Genomic DNA, 21,486 nt, shown 5'->3' with positions numbered 1-21,486 from the left:
AGATGTCTAGAGATCTGTGATCCAGAAGTAGTTCAGTTCTGTTTTGTGGAAGGATCAGTCCCTCCCCCAGCTATGGCCGCTTCCAGCACAGATGAGTCAGCTTATTAGGTCGTCTCCTGCATTCCTTTGCCCCTCACAATCTGTCCCTCTCTCTCTCCTTTCCACTTGGGAGATAAACCGGTCTTTTCAACATACCTCACTCCCTGGTCACCAGGCAAGTGGCTTGTGAGCAGTATTTTCTGCTCTTTTCCCTGGAGTGAGAGCCCCTCTGGGCTCTCAGCCTCACCCCCCCATTCCTGTAAGCAGAGGAGATTTAGGCACTCCCTACCAGGTTTGTTGTGGCTTCTCCTTTGCTCCTTGGTTTTTGAGAGCTGTTCTTGTAGTCCAGAGTTTGTTTTTCATGCTGATTTTTTCTAAATTGATTTGTATTCCAGTTTGGTGGTGAAAGCTGGGCGTCAGTGCATCTGCTTACTCTGCTGCCATCTTCAGGTCCCCTCTTCAAACCTTTAAAGCTGTTAAAAAAATGCTTTCTCACCTGGAAGTTCACAATATGTATAAATCAGGTTAAATGGGGCCACTCCAGTTGAAGGGAGATGGCCCAGCTCCCAGTCCACAGTCTGGCAAACATATGAGACAATGATTTGGTACTTTTAAGATAAAGATGGCTTTCATAAAGATATAAATGTTCTGCTTTCACCCACTCCTTTCCTTTGCTTTGTCTTGTCTCGTGTCTGTGAGCTGTGCACATTCCCCTGAATTTTCAGACTTGACACATTTTATTTTTAGGAGTCAGCCCTTCTATATTACTCTTCTCCAATAGAATCAATTCCTCTTTCTCACCCTTGTTACTAGCATACTCTACCTGATGTATGTCTTTCTATTAAATGCAAGATTTCATTGGGAGTTATGTAAGGCATAGGAACTGGGTCTCGTTCAACTTATAAGATCCCCAGAGCCCAGTAGCAGAAGGACCTTGCTACATTTATAACTCAGTTATCTTAAAAAAGGATGTTCTTTGTTTTCTCTCAATAAACTTGGTGGCAGACAATGGGAACAATCTGTTTGGAGAAAACCTGATTATTTGGCATTTTCTCTGATATAGACTTTGATTGATATATGCAAAACCAGTTTCGTTGTCCCCATAACTAATATCCAAACTTATCTCCAATTAATAATCAACACTAAAAGATAATTAAGGACTACAAATGTATCCAATACCAGGAGACTACCTATTTATTGAGACATAGTTACTCTACTACACAGAACTGAGTGTGAAGGCCAAGCCTGTTTCGTAAAGTAGTGTAGACATTTGGTCAGCTGACTGAATGCCAACTTGGAGGTTTTGTGTGGTATTTAGTTTATTTATAAATCAAATTTAATAGGGTGATATTGGTCAACAAAAATACATAGGTTTTAGGTAAACATCACTATAGCATTTGAACTGTTAATTGTGTTGTGTGCCCATCACCCAAAGTCAAATCATTTTCCATCACCATATATTTTCCCTCTTTACTCCCCTCTCCCCCCCTTTCCTCTGAGATTTAGTTTAAATTGTTGCCTTTTAAATAGTTCGTTGGTGGCAGGGATTAATAAACATAGTAAGAGATTTGAACAGGACCAGGTGTATGGACAAAGGAAATGAAAATAAGATTGATACACTGGTAGTTAACTCAGGGCTGGTGCAAGAAAGGAAGTTCAGCAACAAGAGGATCCACAGCAGACTGGGCGGCAGCAGGTGGTACGGCAGCAGGTGGTCTGACAGCAGACTGGACGGAAGCAACTGGAAACACAGCAGCTGGGGCGGCAGCAGCAGGAACCACAGCAGCTGGGGCGGCAGCAGCAGGAACCACAGCAAGGTCGGCAGCAGCTGGTCACACAGCAGCTGGGGCGGCAGCAACAGGAATCACAGCAGCTGGGGCGGCAGCAGCTAGAACCACAGCAGCTGGGGCGGCAACAACAGGAACCATAGCAGCTGGGGCGGCAGCAGCAGGAACCACAGCAAGGGCGGCAGCAGCTGGTCACACAGCAGCTGGGGCGGCAGCAACAGGAACCACAGCAGCTAGGGCGGCAGCAGCTGGTCACACAGCAGCTGGGGCGACAGCAGGTGGGGCGGCAGCAGGTCTCCTGGCTGCAGCCTTGGCCACAGCCCTGGTCAGAGCAGACGGATCCACAAGAGTTGACCATGTTGACAAGAATGGAGGTTTTAGGTGAATTTCCAGGAGAGTGAGTTTCTGACTCTCCTTGCTCTGGTCCCCTTTTATACCCTGTTGAGGCAGCTTCTTCTTTGTTGTTGTTTATCTTAATAGCTAAGTGATTATTCAATTAGATAATTATAACTATTTTTTCTTGCAAAATTAGATAGAATGCATTTTTCCTTTCTATGATGTATAATATCTTCACTCTAATCTTTCCTTCAAATCAATTCTTGTGTCTCTTCCCTGTGTGTTTCATCTAATTTTTAGGATGGCATCTCTTTCCTCCAATTGTCTGGGATGGTGACCATTTGTCACTAAATGTCTGTCTCTCTTTTCCATGACTCAACCCAAGCTTAAGCTGTGCGTCATGAGTTCAGGATAATAGAGCAAATGAGATAGCAGCTAAGGAAAGTCACTGGGAAAGAAACAATTCCCACTCAGAATGAAGTACTGAGGGATCCTGGATAGGAGGAGGAGACTCCCCACTGTGGATGATTCTTGAGCCGGGAGAAAGGATATGGCTCTAGGCGCAGGCTGGTGCATAGTGAGTTGAAAAAGGAGTCTCCAGTAATGCATTTGGCATTTTTCCTCATGTCATTATTGATTTTTGTTGGCAGTATTATTGCATTTAGCATATAAAATTATCATCTCTTTTTTATTACATCTCTTCTTTATGAAAAAACAAAGTGACACAGATTGCCTGTGGTGAAGCCTAGAAGTCTATATTTTTCAGAAACTGTCTAGGATTTTCTGGGAAGGTGCCCAGGAGTGCCCAGGGCCACGACCTTCACTCCCAACCCCTTGCAGATACAATTCCATCAATAGGAATAAGCCTGAAATTAAGTATACTGTTTTTACAACAAGGTGGGAAAGACCAAGGGCTTAATGACTTGGGAGCAAATGTAGGTCCAAAAATTTGAATAGACATGTGTACAAAGATGATATACAAATTGCTTATCAACCAGGCAAAGATACTCGACATCATTAGTCATTAGGGAAATGCAAATTAAAACCACAATATACCACTTTATCCCCACTGGGACTTAAGAGACAGATAACAAATGTTGGTGAGAGTGTGCAGAGGTTGGCACCTTTATGCGTTGCTAGTAGGATTATAAAATGTGCCCTGCTTTGGAAAATAATTTGGGAATTACTCAAAAATTAACTGTAGAGTTATCATCCCTAGAGAGCCAGCAAATCGCTCTTGCATGTATACTTTGAAAATATATGTCTACACAAAAAGTTGCACATAAAAGTCAAAGCAGTGGAAACAACCCAAATGTCCATCAACTAATGACTGAATACACAAAATTCTTTGTCCATTATACTACAGTTGTAAGAATTCTTTCTATATCCTGGATACAAGTCCATTCTCCTATATCTCTTCCATTGTTCCTTCTATTGTATTAAATGGATATTTTCTAGTATAGCATTTTGGTTCCTTTAATGAATCATGAATCATGTGTATAAGCTTTATACATATAATAATTTTGTTATTCAGTTGTAGTCTATCCATACAACATAAGTTATTTGCCAATAAAAATAAATGGAGTACTGCCTGACCTGTGGTGGTGCAGTGGATAAAGCATCAACCTAAAAATGCTGAGGTCGCCGGTTCGAAACCCTGGGCTTGCCTGGTCAAGGCACATACGGGAGTTGATGTTTCCAGCTCCTCCCCCCTTCTCTCTCTCTGTCTCTCCTCTTTCTCTCTCTGTCTCTCCTCTCTCTCTCTCTCTCTCTCTGTCTCTCCCTCTCCTCTCTAAAATGAATAAATAAAAATAAATAAATAAATGGAGTACTGACATATGCTACAATATGATGAACCTTGAAAACTATACACTAACTGAAAGAAGTCAGTCAGAAAAGACCACATATTGTAGGTTCCATGTATATGGACTATCCGGAGAGGCAAATGTATGTAGAGGGCAAGTAGATCAGTAGTTTTCTACAGCTGGGCTGGAGGATGAGGGCATGGGGAGTGACTGCTAAATGAATATGAAGTTTCTTTTCAGGGAGATGGAGATGTTCTAAAATTAGATGTGATGATAGTTGCACAATCTCCTTAAATGAGAAAAACACTGAACTGTATTTTAAAATGGGTAAACTCTGGGTTTTGAATGACATCTCAATAAAGTTTTTTAAAATTAAGGATAAATACAGTAGTTATCAGAATAAGTATGAGGGGGATAGAATCTCAAATTAAAAGACAGTGATAACTCAGAGCCACACAAATATGTCCAACTGATTTTTTTTTCTTTCTTTTCAAAGTGAGAGGAGGGGAGATAGAGAGACAGACTGCTGCATGTGCCCCAACTGGAATCTTCCCAGCAACCCCCCCCATCTGGGGCTGATGCTCCACCTATCTGGGGCCATGCTCAAAATGAAGCTATTTTTAGTGCCTGAGGTGGAGGCTTCACGGAGCCATACTCTCAGCACCTGGGGCCGATGCGCTTGAACCAATTGAGCCATTGCTGTGAGAGGGTAAGAAAGAGAGAGAGAGAGAAGGGGGAGGGGGAGGGTTGGAAAAGCAGATGGTAATTTCTGCTATGTGCCTTACCAGGAATCAAACCTGGGACTTCCATACACCAGGCCAATGCACTACCATTGACCCAGTCGGCCAGGGCCCCAACTGATTTTTTGACAAAGAAACAAGTTGGACATCTGTAAGCAAAAGAAGAAGAAAAGTTAAAAACCTCACACCTTAAAAAAAGTTATTGGGATGACGTCAGAGTAATGGCGGAGTAGGAAGCGATACCGATAAATCTCCCCCAAAACTCAACAAGATCTTCAACCAGAAACAGAAAAACCTATACTTGGAGCTTCCAGATGCTTCGCAATACACCCAAAGGTATGATTGAGTGAAAAATTGGCTAAATATATAACCAAACCCCGAAGGAAATAGGGAGTAAGAAATGCTCCGCCTTCCTCACTAACCTAAACAGGGCGGCTTTCTCTGGTAACTGTGAATATAGAAACTGAGGCGGGCAAAGGGGGTGAATAGATCCAGGCCGCCGCAGCAAAAACGGCCGAACCAGGCTGTGGCTCAGAGATCCAAGCCGAGGAAAATCTGATCCTGTGGCAACCCGGGCAATACAAGCTAACACTCGCGCCAAACCCAAACAAAGAAAGACAAGCGGAGCGGCCATTTTACCCGGTCTCCTGGTCGGTGCGCAGTTAGTGGAAGAGAGATTTCTTCCTAAGCCACGGAAGTGGGTGCCCGTGTTGCCCCACGGAGAGGCAGGGTCAGAGGACTTTCTGTGGGCTGAGGGCAGAGTCTCTGGGCAGACCCAGCGCCCTGGGAAAGCCACGCACGGGAGGGAGTGAGAACTAATCCCAACGGTGGAGATTTTCCGTGCTGGAGGCTGTTTCACTCAGAGGGAACTGCGGCTGGCCTCATATCCTGGTTTGCGCGCGCAGATAAGGAGTGAGCGATTCCTCCGAGTGCCTCGGCAGTGCGCGCCCGTGTTATCGCAGAGAGGGGCAGAGTCAGGGGCCTTTGTGTGGGCCAAAGCGGAATCTCGGGCCGCCCCAGCGCCTTGCAAAAGCCGCACACGGGGACGGAGCGAGACTCAATGCCAATGCTGCAACTTTTCCCTGCGGTTGGGGGTTTCACTCAGAGCATGAGACTGCTGGCCAGATATCCTGGTTGCAGACAGTGAGTGAGAGTTTCCTCCAAGCGCCCCGGAAGTGGGCGCCCGCTTGTGTTACCGGATAGAGTGGCAGAGCCAGAGGTCTTCGAGTGGGCAGAAAGCCCGCCTGATTATGCTAGCAGCTCTGACTGACTGAGCCTTACCCAGAGCCCTGTGCTGAGTGGAAATAGAGTGGGGAGTTGCCAGCAATTTGAGCCTCTTACTATCGAGGCAGAGGCAGCAGCAACCCCATAGCTGGACTATCAGGCTACTAATTGAGGAAGGAAAGACTAGGAGAAAGGCTCCAGGAACACGGACTCTCTCACTGTCGGAGCCTATAAATGCTAATGAGCCTCGACTCCCAACGAGAATAAAGCACAATACATGACATTGCCATAGAGACTTATCAACTGCAAACCTCTACCTGAGCGTGCCAAAGGGGCAGAACCCGGGGTACAGAGTCACCGACCAGGAAGAGGGAGAGAAAAGAAAAAGCAAGAAGATAACCTCTCAAAATCAAGAATAATCTGCAGACTTTATAACCTATCCCATTTTATTATATTTGTTCGTTTGTTTCTCTTATCTTCATTCTTGAGACTTTTTTTTCCTCCTCCAATTTGGCCGATTAACTCTCTACCGGTCTTACTCTTTCCTCTCCTTGAACTACACTACCCATAAGTGTTACATCTCCCATTATCATTTCTCTTCTCTTCCTTTCTCTCTATGAGGGTTGCACTCCAAAACCCTTAACTCTCTCTCCTTTCTTTTTTCTTCTTTTAGTGGTTCCCTCTTTTTTTCTCTCTCTCTCTTTCTTTTCTCCCTCTATATTAGTTTCTTCCTTTCTCCTTTACATCTCCTCTCATTCAAACCTCAATAACAAACAAATTATCTTATCTGGGACTCAAACCTATGTTTGTGGCATTTTGGGGGGTTTTTACTTCACCTTTTTAACTCACTAGCAGTGCTCCCATCCCTGGCTCTTCATATTATCTAGTTCTGGTTCCACTAAATACAATAGTAAGTTTTTAATTTGTCCCCCCATTTTTCCATTTTCCTCTTATTCCTCTCATCATAACTCTTAGAAAACCAACACCTAAAAGCAAATCATTTTATTCTTGACCCAAATTTTTTCCTTATTTGCTTTTTGTGGGTCCATACGCTCTTTTTTTTTTCTTTTTTCTTTTTTTTTTTTTTGCTTCCCTTTTTTTTTTTTTTTTCTTTCTCTCTTTTTTGCCCCTTTATTACTTTTCCCCAATTCAGGCCCTCCATCACAGGCATTGTTTGTTATAACTCACAGTCCACCACAAGATTTTCTCAAGAAAGAGGGGAGAGGAGAGGAGAGGAAAAAAAGAGGGGGGGAATAATTTCCTTTTTTAAAAAATTTTTATTTTATTTTATTTTTCTTTATTTCATTATTAATTTTTTTTTTTAAAAAACAACTCTTTTCGATTTGTTATTTTTTTATTTTTTTTAACTTTTTATTCTTTATTAAATCTCATTAATACTATCAACAAAACCACCCTCAGATGCCATTAAGGAAGAGAAAATCGAATATCATGGATACAAAAGAAAGAGAGGTAACACAGATAGATGAGGAAAAATCTATGGAGAAAAAATTTAATATATTGGAAACCTTGGAGCTAAATGACAGAGAATTCAAGATAGAAATCCTAAAAATCCTCCGAGATATACAAGAAAACACAGAAAGGCAATATAGGGAGCTCAGAAAACAACTCCATGAACACAAAGAATATATGTCCAAGGAAATTGAAACTATAAAAACAAATCAAACAGAGATGAAAAACTCAATTCACGAGCTGAAAAACGAAGTAACAAGCTTAGCTAATAGAACAGGTCAGATAGAAGAGAGGATTAGTGAAATAGAAGACAAGCAACTTGAGGCACAACAGAGAGAAGAAGAAAGAGACTCAAAAATTAAAAAAAATGAGATAGCCCTACAAGAATTATCTGACTCCATCAAAAAGAATAACATAAGAATAATAGGTATATCAGAGGGAGAAGAGAGAGAAAATGGAATGGAGAACATACTTAAACAAATAATTGATGAGAACTTCCCAAGCCTGTGGAAAGAACTAAAGCCTCAAGTTCAAGAAGCAAACATAACTCCAAGTTTTCTTAACCCCAACAAACCTACTCCAAGGCATATCATAATGAAATTGACACAAACCAACAGCAAAGAAAAAATTCTCAAGGCAGCCAGGGAAAAGAAGAATACAACATATAAAGGAAGGCCCATTAGATTATCATCAGATTTCTCAGCAGAAACTCTACAAGCTAGAAGAGAGTGGACCCCAATATTTAAAGTCCTGAAAGAGAGGAACTTTCAGCCACGAATACTATACCCATCAAAGCTATCCTTCAAATACGAAGGAGAAATAAAAACATTCACAGATACAGAAAAGATGAGGGAATTTATCATCAGAAAACCCCCACTCCAGGAATTACTAAAGGGGGTTCTCCAATCAGATACAAAGAACAAAAAAAAACAGAGCCACAAGTAAAAGCTCCAAGAAGAACACAATAAAACCAAATTTAAACTGTGACAACAACAAAAAGAAAGAGGGGGAGAAGACGGAGATTAACAGTAGCAAAGGACGATGGAGTGCAAAAGTACTCACAAAATAGTTCGCTACAATGAACAGGGTAGGGACCCTTTTCATTACTCAAAGGTAACCACCATTGAAAAAACCACCACAGAAGCACATGAGATAAAAAAGATAGCAACAGAGGAAAGATGTATGGAATACAACCAAATAAAAACAAAAGATAGAAAAACGAAAGAGAAGGATCAAACAAGACACAAAACTAACAGAAAGCAAGATATAAAATGGCAATAGGGAACTCACAAGTATCAATAATTACACTAAATGTAAATGGATTAAACTCACCAATAAAAAGGCACAGAGTAGCAGAATGGATTAAAAAAGAAAATCCAACTGTATGCTGCCTACAGGAAACTCATCTAAGTAACAAGGATAAAAACAAATTCAAAGTGAAAGGCTGGAAAACAATACTCCAAGCAAATAACATCCAAAAAAAAGCAGGTGTAGCAATACTCATATCGGATAATGCTGACTACAAGACAGGAAAAGTACTCAGAGACAAAAATGGTCATTTCATAATGGCTAAGGGGACACTGAATCAAGAAGACATAACAATTCTTAATATATATGCACCAAACCAAGGAGCACCAAAATATATAAGACAGCTACTTATTGATCTTAAAACAAAAACTGACAAAAATAAAATCATACTTGGAGACCTCAATACACCGGTGACGGCTCTAGATCAGTCATCCAAACAGAGAATCAACAAAGATATATTGGCCTTAAATAAAACACTAGAGCACCTGGATATGATAGACATCTACAGGACATTTCATCCCAAAGTGACTGAGTATACATTTTTCTCCAGTGTACATGGATCATTCTCAAGAATTGACCATATGTTGGGCCACAAAAACAACATCAGCAAATTCAGAAAAATTGAAGTTGTACCAAGCATATTTTCTGATCATAAAGCCTTGAAACTAGAATTCCACTGCAAAAAAGAGGGAAAAAATCCCACAAAAATGTGGAAACTAAACAACATACTTTTAAAAAATGAATGGGTCAAAGAAGAAATAAGTGCAGAGATCAAAAGATATATACAGACTAATGAAAATGACAATACGACATATCAGAATCTATGGGATGCAGCAAAAGCAGTGATAAGAGGGAAGTTCATATCACTTCAGGCATATATGAACAAACAAGAGAGAGCCCAAGTGAACCACTTAACTTCCCACCTTAAGGAACTAGAAAAAGAAGAACAAAGACAACCCAAAACCAGCCGAAGAAAGGAGATAATAAAAATCAGAGCAGCCTGACCAGGTGGTGGCGCAGTGGATAGAGCGTCGGACTGGGATGCGGAGGACCCAGGTTCGAGACCTGAGGTTGCCAACTTGTGCGCAGGCTCATCTGGTTAGAACAAAAACTCACCACCTTGGACCCAAGGTCGCTGGCTCGAGCAAGGGGTTACTCGGTCTGCTGTAGCTCCACGGTCAAGGCACATATGAGAGAGCATTCAATGAACAACTAAAGTGTCGCAATGCGCAACGCAAAACTGATGATTGATGCTTCTCATCTCTCCGTTCCTGTCTGTCTGTCCTGTCTATCCCTCTCACTGACTCTCTCTCTGTCTCTGTAAATAAATAAATAATCTTTAAAAAAAAAAAAAAATCAGAGCAGAAATAAATGAATTAGAGAACAGAAAAACTATAGAAAAAATTAATAGAACAAGGAGCTGGTTCTTTGAAAAGATCAACAAAATTGACAAACCCTTGGCAAGACTTACCAAGGAAAAAAGAGAAAGAACTCATATAAACAAAATCCAAAATGAAAGAGGAGAAATCACCACGGACACCGTAGATATACAAAGAATTATTGTAGAATACTATGAAAAACTTTATGCCACTAAATTCAACAACCTAGAAGAAATGGATAAATTCCTAGAACAATACAACCTTCCTAGACTGAGTCAAGAAGAAGCAGAAAGCCTAAACAGACCTATCAGTAGAGAAGAAATAGAAAAAAACATTAAAAACCTCCCCAAAAATAAAAGTCCAGGCCCTGACCGCTATACCAGCGAATTTTATCAAACATTCAAAGAAGACTTGGTTCCTATTCTACTCAAAGTCTTCCAAAAAATTGAAGAAGAAGCAATACTTCCAAACACATTTTATGAGGCCAACATAACCCTCATACCAAAACCAGGCAAGGATGGCACAAAAAAAGAAAACTACAGACCAATATCTCTAATGAATACAGATGCTAAAATACTAAACAAAATACTAGCAAATCGAATACAACAACATATTAAAAAAATAATACATCATGATCAAGTGGGATTCATCCCAGAATCTCAAGGATGGTTCAACATACGTAAAACGGTTAATGTAATACACCATATCAACAAAACAAAGAACAAAAACCACATGATCTTAACAATAGACGCAGAAAAGGCTTTCGATAAAATACAACACAATTTTATGTTTAAGACTCTCAACAAAATGGGTATAGAAGGAAAATATCTCAACATGATAAAGGCCATATATGATAAACCATCAGCTAACATCATATTAAATGGCACTAAACTGAAGGCTTTCCCCCTTAAATCAGGAACAAGACAGGGTTGTCCACTCTCTCCACTCTTATTTAATGTGGTACTAGAGGTTCTAGCCAGAGCAATCAGACAAGACAAAGAAATAAAAGGCATCCATATCGGAAAAGAAGAAGTAAAGGTATCACTTTTTGCAGATGATATGATCCTATACATCGAAAACCCCAAAGAATCCACAAAAAGACTACTAGAAACAATAAGCCAATACAGTAAGGTCGCAGGATACAAAATTAACATACAGAAGTCAATAGCCTTTCTATATGCCAACAATGAAACAACTGAGAAGGAACTCAAAAGAATAATCCCCTTCACGATTGCAACAAAAAAAATAAAATACTTAGAAATAAACATAACAAAGAATGTAAAGGACTTATATAATGAAAACTATAAACCATTGTTAAGGGAAATTGAAAAAGATATAATGAGATGGAAGAATATACCTTGTTCTTGGCTAGGAAGAATAAATATAATCAAGATGGCTATATTACCCAAAGCAATATACAAATTTAATGCAATTCCCATCAAAATTCCAATGACATTTTTTAAAGAAATAGAGCAAAAAATCATCAGATTTATATGGAACTATAAAAAACCCCGAATAGCCAAAGCAATCCTAAAGAAAAAGAATGAAGCTGGGGGCATAACAATACCTGACTTCAAACTCTATTATAGGGCCACGACAATCAAAACAGCATGGTATTGGCAGAAAAATAGACACTCAGACCAATGGAACAGAATAGAAAGTCCAGAAATAAAACCACATATATATAGTCAAATAATTTTTGATAAAGGGGCCAACAACACACAATGGAGAAAAGAAAGCCTCTTCAATAAATGGTGCTGGGAAAACTGGAAAGCCACATGCAAAAGAATGAAACTGGACTACAGTCTCTCCCCCTGTACAAAAATTAACTCAAAATGGATCAAAGATCTAAACATAAGACCTGAAACAATTAAGTACATAGAAGAAGACATAGGTACTCAACTCATGGACCTGGGTTTTAAAGAGCATTTTATGAATTTGACTCCAATGGCAAGAGAAGTGAAGGCAAAAATTAATGAATGGGACTACATCAGACTAAGAAGTTTTTGCTCAGCAAGGGAAACTGATAACAAAATAAACAGAAAGCCAACTAAATGGGAAATGATATTTTCAAACAACAGCTCAGATAAGGGCCTAATATCCAAAATATACAAAGAACTCATAAAACTCAACAACAAACAAACAAACAATCCAATAAAAAAATGGGAAGAGGATATGAATAAACACTTCTCCCAGGAAGAAATACAAATGGCCAACAGATATATGAAAAGATGCTCATCTTCTTTAGCTATTAGAGAAATGCAAATCAAAACGGCAATGAGATACCACCTCACACCTGTTCGATTAGCTGTTATTAGCAAGACAGGTAATAGCAAATGTTGGAGAGGCTGTGGAAAAAAGGAACCCTCATACACTGTTGGTGGGAATGTAAAGTAGTACAACCATTATGGAAGAAAGTATGGTGGTTCCTCAAAAAACTGAAAATAGAACTACCTTATGACCCAGCAATCCCTCTACTGGGTATATATCCCCAAAACTCAGAAACATTGATACGTAAAGACACATGCAGCCCCATGTTTATTGCAGCATTGTTCACAGTGGCCAGGACATGGAAACAACCAAAAAGCCCATCAATAGATGACTGGATAAAGAAGATGTGGCACATATACACTATGGAATACTACTCAGCCATAAGAAATGATGACATCGGAACATTTACAGCAAAATGGTGGGATCTTGATAACATGATACGAAGCGAAATAAGTAAATCAGAAAAAACCAGGAACTGTATTATTCCATACGTAGGTGGCACATAATAGTGAAACTAAGAGACATTGATAAGAGTGTGGTGGTTACGGGGGGGAGGGGGGAATGGGGGAGGGATAGGGGGTGGGAGGGGCACAAAGAAAACAAGATAGAAGGTGACAGAGGACAATCTGACTTTGGGTGGTGGGTATGCAACATAATTGAACGAGAAGATAACCTGGACTTGTTATCTTTGAATATATGTATCCTGATTTATTGATGTCACCCCATTAAAAAATAAAATTATAAAAAAAAAAAAAAAGAAAAAGTTATGATCACCCCATAAAATTTTAAAAATATAAAATAGAAAAAACCTGAAAAAAAGTAATTCAAAATCCATCACAAACTTAAATGTAAAACTATAAAACTTTTAGAAGAAAACATAGGAAAAAAATCTTTGGAATCTGGACTAGGCAAAGAGTTCTTACTAGTGACACCAAAAGTATAGTCCATAAAAGGAAAAATGTGAACTTTATTGAAATTTAAAACTTTTTTTTATTATAACATTTTTTAAAGATTTAATTAATTGTGTTTACATAGATTCTAGGGTCACCCCAAATGCATCCCCCAAATTTAAAACATTTGATCTGCAAGATGTGCTGTTAAAATGATGAAAAGACAAGGTTAGATTGGTAGAAAATATTTATAAACCACGTATCTGACAGAGCACTAGTATCTAGAATATGGAAAGAACTTTCAAACTCAGCAGAAAAAAAAGCAAACAGTCAAATTAGGTTGTAGGTAAAGGTATGAAGAGAAATTTCACTGTGGAAGATATAGATGGCAGATAAGCACATGAAAAGATGTTCAATACCATTAGCCATTGGGGAAATGCAAAATAAAGCCAGCAGGAGATATCACTATAAACATATCATACTAGCTAAAATAAAAGATAGATAATGCCATGCTGGTGAGGATGTGGAGAAAGGATATCAGACTATAATGCTGGTGCAAATGTAAAGTCATATAGCCATTCTAGAAAACAGCTTGTCAGGTTCTTTAAAAATACTTTTTCTTTACCAGTAAATGTAGACATTGTGTCCCCAGAGCAGACTTGCTATCAGGTTGGTCAACAAATGGGGAGCTGGAGCCCAGCATGGACAAGATTGTGTCAGTTATAGTTGAGCTCAGTCCCTGTTGCAGAAAATGAGGACCCGTGTGGAGTCGCTTGCTACTAATAGAATGATCTATCATTGAATTTTATGTGACACAGATGAATACCTTGTTTAAAAACATGGTTTTAATTCAAAATGTGTTAAAATGTGGTTAGAGTTTATCTTTGTTTCATCAACAACATGCTCTATCTTCAAAGTTGCATTCCAATATGAGCAGCATCAAGAGAAAAAAGTAGTTGGTGATGATGACTCTGGGCTCTTCTACAAGCTAGCCTGAGATAGCAGATGAATAGAGGATGTACTATGTCCTAAAAAATGAAGATTCATAGTTAATAGTTCTTTTGATGTTGACAATCTCTCTTTTTTGGAAATAAGTTCTTACGGGTTATCTATTAATTCGGAAAACATCCTATCATTTATTTTCAGAAGATTCGTAATACTTAGGAGCCCTTCCTCCTTCAGCAATTGTCCATGGGTCATGAATAAAATATAAATAATAACGAGGAAAATTGTGTCCATTGGTCCCAAATTTGGGGATTCAGTGTATAAAAGGTCTAGTCGAGAAGATTTCACATTCTGAGAATTTTTTCTGCTCAGAAGCCGACCTTTTACACCTGATACCGCGACCCACTCATGCTGCTCCCTTGGCTGCCAGCCTACCTGCTGTAGGACCACCTGCTGCCAGCCCAGCTACTATGGGTCCAGCTGCTGTGTGTCCAGCTGCTGCCAGCCATGCTGCCGCCCCTGCTGTGGGTCCAGCTGCTGCCAGCCTTGCTGCCGCCCCTGCTGTGGGTCCAGCTGCTGCCAGCCATGCTGCCATCCCTGCTGCGTGTCCAGCTTCTGCCAGCCTTGCTGTCACCCCTGCTGTGTGTCCAGCTGCTGCCGCCCGTGCTGCGTGTCCAGCTGCTGCCAGCCTTGCTGCCGTCCTTGCTGCGTGTCCAGCTGCTGCCAGCCATGCTGCCGCCCCTGCTGTGGGTCCAGCTGCTGCCAGCCTTGCTGCCGCCCCTGCTGTGGGTCCAGCTGCTGCCAGCCATGCTGCCATCCCTGCTGCGTGTCCAGCTTCTGCCAGCCTTGCTGTCACCCCTGCTGCGTGTCCAGCTGCTGCCGCCCGTGCTGCGTGTCCAGCTGCTGCCAGCCATGCTGCCGCCCCTGCTGCGTGTCCAGCTGCTGCCAGCCATGCTGCCGCCCCTGCTGCGTGTCCAGCTGCTGCCAGCCATGCTGCCGCCCCTGCTGCGGGTCCAGCTGCTGCCAGCCATGCTGCCGCCCCTGCTGCGGGTCCAGCTGCTGCCAGCCTTGCTGCCGCCCCTGCTGCGGGTCCAGCTGCTGCCAGCCATGCTGCCGCCCCTGCTGTGGGTCCAGCTGCTGCCAGCCTTCTTGTTGTTGATCCACCTGCCTACTAGACATATTTCTTCGATCATTTTGCCAAAGTTTCTGTTCATGCAAGAACCTTGGGCCCTAAGCTCTGCTGAGAAACAACATGCTGATACAACTTTGTTGTCATCTTCTTTCTACAATTCTTGGGAGTCTACTGAGGGGGCACAGTCTACTTCCCTTTGATTTTATTCTTCTTCCTTCCCTCCTGATCAGTGTCCTGGATACTGTCAGCTCCATCTGAATCTGACATGAATTCATGGTCTCCGTCCTGATGAAAGTCATTGTCACCTCTTGCCTCTACAGCACTTAAACACATTATTATGACTGTGTTTTTAGCTGTCCACAATGATCCATATTGATCATCTTTTTAGGTATATACATTAAATTTAGTAATTTCTGCCAGATTACTAGACTCTTTACATTTGAACTGTCTTTCTACATGTTCTTTCCTAATAAAATCTTGTATCGTATGGTATGTTTTTTGGTTTGTTTATAGCACTTCCTTTATGAAGCCTACTTTTCAGTTTCACTTTATGTTTTATCTCATTCAGGTCTCACAATGGCCCTACAAGATAGGCCGCGCAAAGGTTATCATCCTGTTATCATTCTCATTTTAGTGATCAGAAAATGATTTGCCATACAGCATGTAATTGGCATAATGGGTTCTATGCACACACAGATCTTTTGATTCCAGGTCAAGGGCGCTTTTATTTACATCTTTCAATAGGTAGAAATGACACTGTTGACTGGACAGAGGAAAGGTATATATTTTGAGTTGCTTCTCTAACAATGGAAATAATTATACCTTTTATATACAGAACCTTTTTCTGTCCACAAAGCTTTTCCCAAATATTCATCCTACTTCTATGACCAGTAGAGACTTTTTAAAGAGATTTAGTTGATGAAGGCAGCCCAGACGACTGCTCTGGGTTCTGACCCATACCTGGTGCATTCTGTCACCAGAAAGTAAGTAACATGAGCCTGACCAGGTAGTGGCACAGTCACCAGAAAGTAGCAAGAGCCTGACCAGGTAGTGGCGCAGTCACCAGAAAGTAGCAAGAGCCTGACCAGGTAGTGGCGCAGTGGAGAGAGTGTCGACCTGGGACACTGAGGACCCAACTTTGAAAGCCTGAGGTTGCCGGCTTGAGCACGGACTCATCCATCTTGATCATGGGCTCCCCAGCTTGAGCCCAGGGTTGCCAGCTTGAGCGTGGAATCATAGACATGACCCCATGGTCCCTGGCTTGAGCCCAAAGGTTGCTGACTTGAAGCCCAAAGTAGCTGGCTTGAGCCCACAGTCACTGGCTTGAGCAAGGGTTCACTGGCTTGGCTGAGTCCACCCTCCCCCACCTCCTGGTCAAGGCACATAGGAGAAGCAATCAATGAACAACTAAAGTGCCGCAACTACAAGTTGATGCTTCTTATCTCCCTCCCTTCCTGTCTGTCTGTCTGCCTCTTTCTCTCAAAAAAAAAAAAGAAAGAAAAGAAAGTAACATGAGTATTGTTGGTATTCCTGGCCCTCCCCTTGCTTAGAGGAACCTGTTCTTTTATGTCATAGAATTGGCATTGGTATTATTTCATTTATCTCAACAGAAATTGGGTGGGTTAAGAGTCACCCTTGCAAAACACACAAGCTCAGGTCGTTTTCCCCAGGCTCCAAGACTTTGTGGCAGTTTTATCTCCTGACCTGGACATTGTTGAAGATAAGTTTCCGGAGTCCTGAGAATTGAAGTAACTGTGCAATGAGTGTATAACCCTTTTATCTGATCATAATCTCTAGGCCATAGAAGGGAACAGTACAACTTCCCATGTTCTCTGAATTAAAGACTTAAACTAATGGAAATCAAAATTAGAGTTTTCAGTAAAAATAAGGGAAAAAATAGGAAGAAGAAATAATAAGGAAGGATGCACTATTCAAAGGCAAGATGGGCGTTAGGTTGGTTTCTAAATGGAGGAAATCTGGATCTTTGGATGAAAAACCAAATAATAAAGGGCTCTTGATAGCTGATGGAGCTCTGGGAGGAAGGAAAGAGGTTTTCATTGTGGTCACCCACCCTCTTAAGGTATGTAAAGAAACTTTGGGTTAGTGAACACACTAGCTGTGCCAGAAAGTGTGACTTTTCTAGAGGATGTACCTGGAATTCTCTGCCAGGTTACTAAGTTTTCCAACGTGGAAAAGAGATGGGAAGAATTACTGACATTTATTGAAATCCTGCTATATGCCAAGATCGAGCAAGGTATTTTATCTACATTATGTCTCGTTCTCGTACGATCCTGAAAAGTGGATACTATTGCCCCCATATAAGACCTGAGGAAATCAGTGCTGAGGGAAACAAAGTTACTTGTGTAAAATTGCATGAACAGGAAACCACCATCCAACTTCACAATTAAAGCTGTTTTGTGGGGAGTACTGGTGAAATGTTAAAGATACAGATCCATGAATAAAACCGAACATCCAGAAATGGATTCACACATATGTTATGCATTGAGTTTTGGAAAAGGTATGAAATTAATATGCAGAGAAAGTGTGGTCTTGTGAACAAAGGGTGCTGGAACAGCTAAACATCTATGGGCAAAAAGAATGCACTTGGGTCCATACTTCACATCTTATACAAAACCAACCCAGAATAAGTCATATACCTAAATGTAAAGCCTAAAATTACAGAGCTTCTATGAAGAAACGGGAAAAAGTTCTATAGAGCTTCTAGCTCCCACCCCACCCCATTACAGAGCCTACTTGTGTGTGAGGCAACTTTGTAAAGATGCTGCTAGTTTGCATCATCCATTGTACTAAGTTCCCTCCAAGGCTGTGCTTCTATTCATTTCCAATTTTATTTTCAACCATAAGTTCTCTATTGTGGAAAATAAGACAATAGATTTGGGCTATGGGAATTAAAATCATATGGAAGAGTCCTCGAATTTCTGTTCTACTTACTAGCTATGTGTTCAGGGGGAAATATAGGATATATTTATACATCCTCATGAACATTTCTCATATAGAGTGTCGTCCACTTTTTGTATATTTCTTTCTTTTCCCTGCTTCTGTCTTAAATAATATGTCCATCTATGACTTAATCTGGAATTATTTCTTTCTCTTTTTCCCTTCCTTTACAATATCAGCCAGACTGTAGGCAGATACCTTCTTTAAGAGATCATAATTCTTATATTTTTAAGGGAGATCACAAAAACAAATTTTACTCATAATCCTTAATAGTAAAGAATAGTTATTTGCCTTTTCCCTCAATAATGGGTATTTACCTTTTTTGTTTACACCTGTATCCCTGACTTAACATAAGCTATATTTCAAATTGCAAATTTAACCTCCAGACCAAGGTACAAATAAGAAGCTATAGCACGTCCCGAGTTTATTGCTGACCTCAGTAACTAAAGAAGACACAATTTGTTTACACCTCCGTTTATTCCTGAAGAAACTTAATGGTATACGTTATATTATCATGAAACACCTTACATTTCCTCAATTGGTTGCCCAGTAGCAGCTATTATACTGCATATGAAATTTTTCCTAAAACAAATCAACAACTTCTCATCTGAAAAGGCAGTGGAAAGAGAAAATACTCCCAGTGAAAAGGACTGTGAGCAGTCCACCTGGTTATAAATGTTGTTTAGAAGAAAAGTGGACGAGGAACTGATGCTCATGGGCTGTTGCCTTGGTTGATTGGTCCGAGACCTGGAAGGAGAAAGACTGAAAAATTAGAGCGCAGAGGTTTGGAAAAGAATCATGCAGGTGTAGCCAGGTGTGTGGACAGAAGGCATTCCCTCTTTGTGGCCCACATCAGTGCCCAGCAGAGAGTGTCCACCGCTTAGGAGGCGCTGGACAACCAGGAGTTTGAAAGAACTCATCCATCTCCCTCCTCAGGTGCTCCAGTACTTGCACGGTAGGTCTGCCGTGCAAACAAAGTAGTTGTGGCAGTAGGGACAGAGGCTTTGCACGCGAACAACCGCACGAGCTGTCTCACCGTGGCTGCCTCTACTAAATGTGCTACTTGCCAGCAGCAGGGACTGACGGCCAGGCCTTAGGATGGTAACATCCCTCATAAAACCAACTGAAGCAGGTTGGCTTAAAGTTGGAGATCACGATATAGGGTCTATGTTTTGCAGGGCGTTTACTTCATTCTTTTTTGCTCTAAAATAGGTACTCAGGAGAAGGAGGCCATACAAGACTTACTTACAGGATGCCAGGAGCAAGTCCTGATAAACAAGCCTCTCTTATGAGGACACAATAGGTGCTCAGAATTAGTTGATGGAGATGAATTGCATGAGGGGCTGGATGGAGCCTGAGACAAAGTGTCCCTGCATTCGGGAAGCTGTCAAATAAAGTCGCTGCTCCTCTACCTGAAGCTTGCTGCCGTTCGCACTGAAGCGGCTGCTGCTCACTGAGGTGTGGGACGCTGATCTGGGAAGAACTCTGTAAACACAAAGTTATCCGCATATGTAAGACATGATTCCTTCCATTGTTAAAAGAAACTCAATGCACATGTTGCTGGTGTTCAATCCCAGTTTCCTCTCTATGTTTCCTGATATGTGAATGTAAGTGCCCTTCAGAGAAGCGGGAGACCTGGCTCCGATCTGAGTCTGCCCATTTTTAGCTACATTCCCCGGAGATATTTTCTCATTTGAACAAACGGAGAATGAGGGAAGCTGTCGTGAGGTTCAGAATGGAAATGCATATGGTGTATAATTAGTGATCTAGGTCCCTATATGAGGAGTGCTGTATAATAAAACAAAACACAACTTTGGGTGAATAATAGTACAAGATTTATTAAGAAATGTAGATAAGAATTCCTGCATCTACAGAGACAACTCAAAGTGATAATGGAAACTAAAAAGCAAGATATAAGAACCATGACTGCATTGAAAAAGAAACACGTTATGAAGACTATTATTTAGATCAGTAGCAAAAACCCAAGAAAGAATTATGAGAATTTGTGTTCCTGTTACTCAGAAGATGCATGCCACATCGAGGATGCACGAAGCTGGCGCATGATCCACAAGACACAAGAAGAGAGTCGGGGTGATGTCCTCTGCACTCCGTTGAGCTGATTCACAAGTTTCTAAACAGCCAGATGAGTTACAAAAATTGTGGTGACCACATGATGGCTTTCAGCACATCTGGAACTGAATTTGTTTCCACAGTTGCAACTCAGCTAATAGAAAGTGTTGTGTGCAGATGATGGTTCTTAAGGTGGGCCGGCCAGTCAGCAGCAGCAAGGCTGGCAGCAGCAGGACACACAGCAGGGGCGGCAGCAAGGTTGGCAGCAGCAGGACACGCAGCAGGGGCGGCAGCATGGCTGGCAGCAGCTGGACACACAGCAGGGGCGGCAGCAAGGTTGGCAGCAGCAGGACACACAGCAGGGGCGGCAGCATGGCTGGCAGCAGCTGGACACACAGCAGGGGCGGCAGCATGGCTGGCAGCAGCTGGACACACAGCAGGGGCGGCAGCATGGCTGGCAGCAGCTGGACACACAGCAGGGGCGGCAGCATGGCTGGCAGCAGCTGGACACGCAGCAGGGGCGGCAGCATGGCTGGCAGCAGCAGCTGGGCCGGCAGCAGGTGGTTCTACAGCAGGTGGTCTGACAGCAGATTGGATGGCAGCATGGCTGGCAGCAGCAGGACACGCAGCAGGGGCGGCAGCAAGGGGAGCAGGACATGGTGTCAGGGGTCAAAGGTAAGTTTCTGTTCAAAGGTGAGTTTCTTTGATTCTGATGACCTCTTATGATCTGGGGTTTTATACACTGGGCCCCCATTGTTGGGACCAATAAGCACGGCTTTCCTTGTTTTTGTTTATGTTGTTTTGGTGATCACAAGGAAACTGTCAAGGAGGAAGTTATCCCCTAAATGAGATGAATCTTTACAAAATAAGTGTTTAATGTGTTCCTTAATTGAGAATAATTCATAGGAACTGTATCAGAGAAAAGGAAGGTGGTCACGTCATCAGCATCGTTCCTGCTTTGATCATATTCTGGTCATAGTTCCTGATGGCCTCATGAGGGTCAGTACACGTGTCCTCCCCAGTTGTGTTTCTTCGGCTGTACTTAGATTGGGAAGTATCCCTGTGGTGTGTGGCATGATGCTGATGTGTTCACAGGGACAAACCGTATCCATGCCTGAGTCCAAGACTGTTG

At 41.6% G+C, this 21,486-nt stretch overlaps 3 protein-coding genes across 3 annotated transcripts; 1 reads left to right on the top strand and 2 right to left on the bottom strand.

Annotated features, from left to right (window-relative positions):
• Positions 1 to 1,695: 1,695 nt before the first annotated feature.
• On the bottom strand, positions 1,696 to 2,184 carry LOC136326981 (keratin-associated protein 4-3-like). The gene has a single exon (XM_066263660.1). It carries the CDS (start codon positions 2,182 to 2,184, stop codon positions 1,696 to 1,698), a length of 489 nt encoding a protein of 162 aa, XP_066119757.1.
• LOC136322674 (keratin-associated protein 9-1-like) lies at positions 2,183 to 15,353 on the top strand. Its single transcript, XM_066254575.1, has 2 exons — positions 2,183 to 2,223; positions 14,567 to 15,353. The coding sequence occupies exons 1-2, from the start codon at positions 2,183 to 2,185 to the stop codon at positions 15,351 to 15,353; spliced, it is 828 nt and encodes a 275-aa protein (XP_066110672.1).
• Positions 15,354 to 20,559: 5,206 nt separating this feature from the next.
• On the bottom strand, positions 20,560 to 21,108 carry LOC136322673 (keratin-associated protein 9-9-like). Its single transcript, XM_066254574.1, has one exon. The coding sequence runs from the start codon at positions 21,106 to 21,108 to the stop codon at positions 20,560 to 20,562; it is 549 nt and encodes a 182-aa protein (XP_066110671.1).
• Between the last annotated feature and the right edge of the window lie 378 nt (positions 21,109 to 21,486).

Source organism: Saccopteryx bilineata, chromosome 2 (assembly GCF_036850765.1).
Source record: "Saccopteryx bilineata isolate mSacBil1 chromosome 2, mSacBil1_pri_phased_curated, whole genome shotgun sequence".
Classification (NCBI taxonomy): domain Eukaryota; kingdom Metazoa; phylum Chordata; class Mammalia; order Chiroptera; family Emballonuridae; genus Saccopteryx; species Saccopteryx bilineata.
The sequence above is the reverse complement of the archived record's forward strand: the minus strand, read 5'-3'. Positions and strand labels throughout refer to the sequence as shown.

What these genes read in the sequence shown, in the direction of transcription:
- LOC136322673 (XM_066254574.1), bottom strand. Translation starts at nt 21,108, where the DNA reads ATGGGGGCCCAGTGTATAAAACCCCAGATCATAAGAGGTCATCAGAAT.
- LOC136326981 (XM_066263660.1), bottom strand. Translation starts at nt 2,184, where the DNA reads ATGGTCAACTCTTGTGGATCCGTCTGCTCTGACCAGGGCTGTGGCCAA.
- LOC136322674 (XM_066254575.1), top strand. Translation starts at nt 2,183, where the DNA reads ATGTTGACAAGAATGGAGGTTTTAGGTGAATTTCCAGGAGA. An exon ending in TTAGGTGAATTTCCAGGAGA is followed by an intron (nt 2,224 to 14,566) that starts GTGAGTTTCTGA and finishes TTTTCTGCTCAG; the next exon opens with AAGCCGACCTTTTACACCTG.